A 3910-nucleotide genomic window follows, 5' to 3' on the forward strand; every position below is an offset into this window, starting at 1 on the left:
GATGTCGGCCATTTTCAGCAGCTCTATGATTTGGGTGCCCTGATTGGTCAACAACGCCACTTTCCTCGAGGATCTTGCGCTGTTCAAAGGGGACTTTAGCTTTGACTGCGACGGCTCTTCGACTTCAGCCATACCCCAAACCACTCCGTCCAGGCTCTCCAGCGCCGTGGATTCTACCAGGTAAGGGAAATTCACTGACGGTGCCGAGCTAACTGACCACAGCAGATCCTGCTCTTGCTGTTGCGTTGTGATCATCAGCATGGTGCCCTCCGTGTAAAATGCGGCATGTACTTGCTTTGGTTTGTTGGTGGTGGCGTTGGGCGTGTGCCCGGGCGGGAGGCGTACATGATACAAGTATAGTCCTTTTGGAGGTTCAGTTTCTGCCAATATTGATGCTTGGTTGGACTGACCATAGAGGACATTATCTGATGGCGGGCAGGCACTAAGGCCGGTTTGTGCATTTAGCGATTTTGTGGAGAAATATAGCCTCACACCACACTGTGTGACGGCCATGAGGTGCAGTTTGTCTGAGTCATCGGCGGTCAGAGGGCAAATGGCTTTGACACTCTTGAATATGGATGGATCCAAGGTACTAAAATGAAGAAAATGTTACTTTTGCTCAATGAAATAGACACCACAAAACGTACGTTATTAAACCAACTGCTTGGCTTGCCATATCGTTTTGTGTCATTCTTCCCAGCCTTCTGGCATGCGTGTAATCCCTTCCGATATCCCAGGCTTCGATCGATCCTTTTTCCGTGAGCAAGTAAAGCAGCTTTCTGCTATTATCAATCTCAATGCGTTCAATGGGATCCGTTTCCTACAAAATAATCAATCAAAATCATGGAAGAAAGTGTTTTTTTTTTTAAGATTATTTACCGAAAAAACTTTCAGGAAGCTGGGGACCATGAGAGACACGTATCCCTGAGAGAGATTAACCTTTTTACAACGTTTGCCGAACCAAGTGGACTCTGCCTGGTAGAAAAACTCATACAGACAGCCATCGCGACCACCCATAAAAATTCGTCCGTCCTCGGATCCCTTGATTACACTGATGGAAACGTTGTCCGTACCGACGACGAATATAGGCCTGTTCATCAGTTGCATTTCTTTGTAAGCGTTCTCCGCAAAGGTGACGCCCAGTACAATTACCTCGATGGGTGTGGTAAGCACCAAGAGGTACTTCACGTCGTTCACAAAAACGCCATCTCTTGGCTTGACCAGACCCACACTAACGATTAGATGGCTTAGGCCATCGTAGTAGGCGACATCCCGGGCTTGATTAAAGGTCCAAATGTATATCTCTGAGTCAATGGTTAGCCAGGCGCGACCGATCTCCGGAAAGAGTCCCATCGTACAGTGGCATTTTATGTCTGCAAGAAATTATATGGTTTTTTACCAAAAATTACATTTTTAATATAATTATTCCTACGTTTGAAGTGCTCCAGGATCTCGTTGGGTATACTGGACTTGCTAATCGTTCGCAGTTGTTGTAGGTTATGTGTTTCGTCCGATTTCATGAATGTAAGGCTTTGGTAGTCGTAATCATTAAGCCCGCTGGTTGTCGCTCTGCCGTGTTGACTGACACCTGTTAGCTGCAGGAAAATAACTAATTAGTATTAGTGGTATACTAAAGATACCCACGCTGCACTCACTTCAAGGAGTCCCGGCTTGTTCCTGTCCATATTTTCGTGGAATTCCAGCATATTTCCCGCCGTCGTCAGAAAGTCGGGCTGCGACTGTGTTGCGGCCATTGTGTTATTGTTTTTTGTGGTGGAGCGTTTGAAGACTTAAAGTGGGCGGACTGGGCGAAGCACGACAGTAAATAAATATTGTAAGCCGGCGATAAACCGTCCAAATTCGTAGTGTAAGGCCGGTAATGATAATGTACCCACGCTCCCGCCTAAAGGTGAGACATTGAGGCAAATGTTGCCACCCTTTTCAACACTAATTTCTGGATTTTGCGCCATGGCTCCGATAGTATCTTTTTGCGTAAAACAACGACAGTATCTTTTTTAAATTGGTTTATTTTAAAATGAAGAGTTACAAAAACAATCTATTTATTTAGTATTTATTTAGTAAGAAAATAATTTAATATAGTTTTTTTTAAAACCGTCCCTTATATAAAACGTACTAAAATCGTTTTAGATAAACATAAAGCTAATGGTTTATAAGTACATAACAGCTCAGTTAAGTGTTTTGTTTCTATTTTAAATATATGTATTTCAAAATATTCGAAAACTGACATTGTTTTTAGGGTTAGTGTTGCCAACTAAATTTTGTTTTAAACCAACGATACTGCCATATCAATGATTTCCTGCTTTGTGCTTTGGAATTCCAGAAAACATTTTTGTCCACATTTATCCTTAATATTTATATAATTTTATTCAAAGTAAAAACAAATATAAATGCCATTTTAAAAAAATACCCACAAAAATATTGTAGTTTTTAGGAATAAAAAAATACTATGTACGTCAAATTAGCGTCGCTCAGTTAGCGTCGAAGTGGAACGGTGGAATTGGAACACAGCAACGAATATTTTGTTTTTCAATTATTTCCGTATTTAGCCACTAAATTTAATCAAATAAACACTAGAATTGTTAAGAATTGAATAAACTATTGTTTTTTCTTACTTTGAGCGGGTTCTTCACTCTTTAAGTAGCTTAAAAATGGGGTTGAAAAATTGCCCCTACACTGTATTGAGCATTATCTCAGAAATAAGAGGATGCGCCAATAAGCGCGATACACCAGCTTATAGCCCGTTCTTTTGAGAATATGCCCTGAAAATTTCAATAAAATCGTTCCCTACGTTTTGGAGCAAATCGACTAAAAGTGGACCAACCCGGCTAACAGCCCATACAAAAATGACCCCAAAAAATTGTTTTTAAAATTGTGAAGCTCCAAGAGGATGCGCCAATATGCACGGTAGTGGAGTCGATGTAGGACCTTTTCAAGTATATATGGACCAAAAATCATACAAATCGTTCCCACAGATTTTGAGAAAATCGAATTACAGTTTCCCATATAATTTGAACTAATAAGAGGAGCGCCAACCAGTGAACCGGAACCAGTCCACAAAAAGTTCATTGAACTAGTTTAAAAATACTATATGGCTCTGTTAGACTTATTAAGTCCTTCACAGAGGATGCGCCATTATGCACGGTATACCGTTGAAAAGCTTATTTTATTTAGAACATTATAAGAATATTTTTATTTAAATCGCTCCCACAGATTTAAAGAAATCAAGTCCCGAAAATTTCAGACCCTGATTCACCAACACTGGCCATTAACAGCATCACATATTTCTGCGCTGCCTAACACGGCGCTAGCCGTTATGGAATTTGAATGCCCCCCTAGCTTTTTTTAAAGAGGATGCGCCATTATGCACGGTATACCACGAGAAAGCTAATTTTTAGCCCGTTCGAATGGTACCAGTGCCATTAAAATCCTTCCCACAGATTTTTAGAAATCAAGTCCCGAAATTTTCGGGACCTGGTTTGCCAATACTGGCCATTATCATTTTCCCGTGTTTTGACGCTGCCCAACACTTATGGCGCCATTAAAAAAAGAGCTCATGTACGTACATACATACATACATATATAGAAAACACATGGCAGCATACATACAAATATAGAAAACACATGGCAGCATACATACATATATAGAAAACACATGGCAGCATACATACATATATAGAAAACACATTGGAGCATACATACATATAGTAGTTTCTATATATGTATGTATGTATGTACGTACATGAGCTCTTTTTTTAATGGCGCCATAAGTGTTGGGCAGCGTCAAAACACGGGAAAATGATAATGGCCAGTATTGGCAATCCAGGTCCCGAAAATTTCGGGACTTGATTTCTAAAAATCTGTGGGAAGGATTTTAATGGCACTGGTACCA

General features: G+C 40.5%; 1 protein-coding gene across 1 annotated transcript; it reads right to left on the reverse strand.

The window, feature by feature from the left end:
* Nucleotides 1-3: 3 nt before the first annotated feature.
* Nucleotides 4-1921, reverse strand: LOC138927518 (nuclear pore complex protein Nup154-like; the record flags this gene model as incomplete). Its single annotated transcript, XM_070282783.1, has 5 exons — nucleotides 1656-1921; nucleotides 1433-1595; nucleotides 880-1373; nucleotides 648-820; nucleotides 4-592 (listed from the first exon to the last, which is right to left on the reverse strand). Coding segments are annotated over exons 1-5 (1518 nt in total), but the record flags the coding sequence as incomplete, so codon positions are not given.
* Nucleotides 1922-3910: the final 1989 nt, after the last annotated feature.

Source organism: Drosophila bipectinata, unplaced genomic scaffold, assembly GCF_030179905.1.
Source record: "Drosophila bipectinata strain 14024-0381.07 unplaced genomic scaffold, DbipHiC1v2 scaffold_299, whole genome shotgun sequence".
NCBI classification, from domain to species: Eukaryota; Metazoa; Arthropoda; class Insecta; order Diptera; family Drosophilidae; genus Drosophila; species Drosophila bipectinata.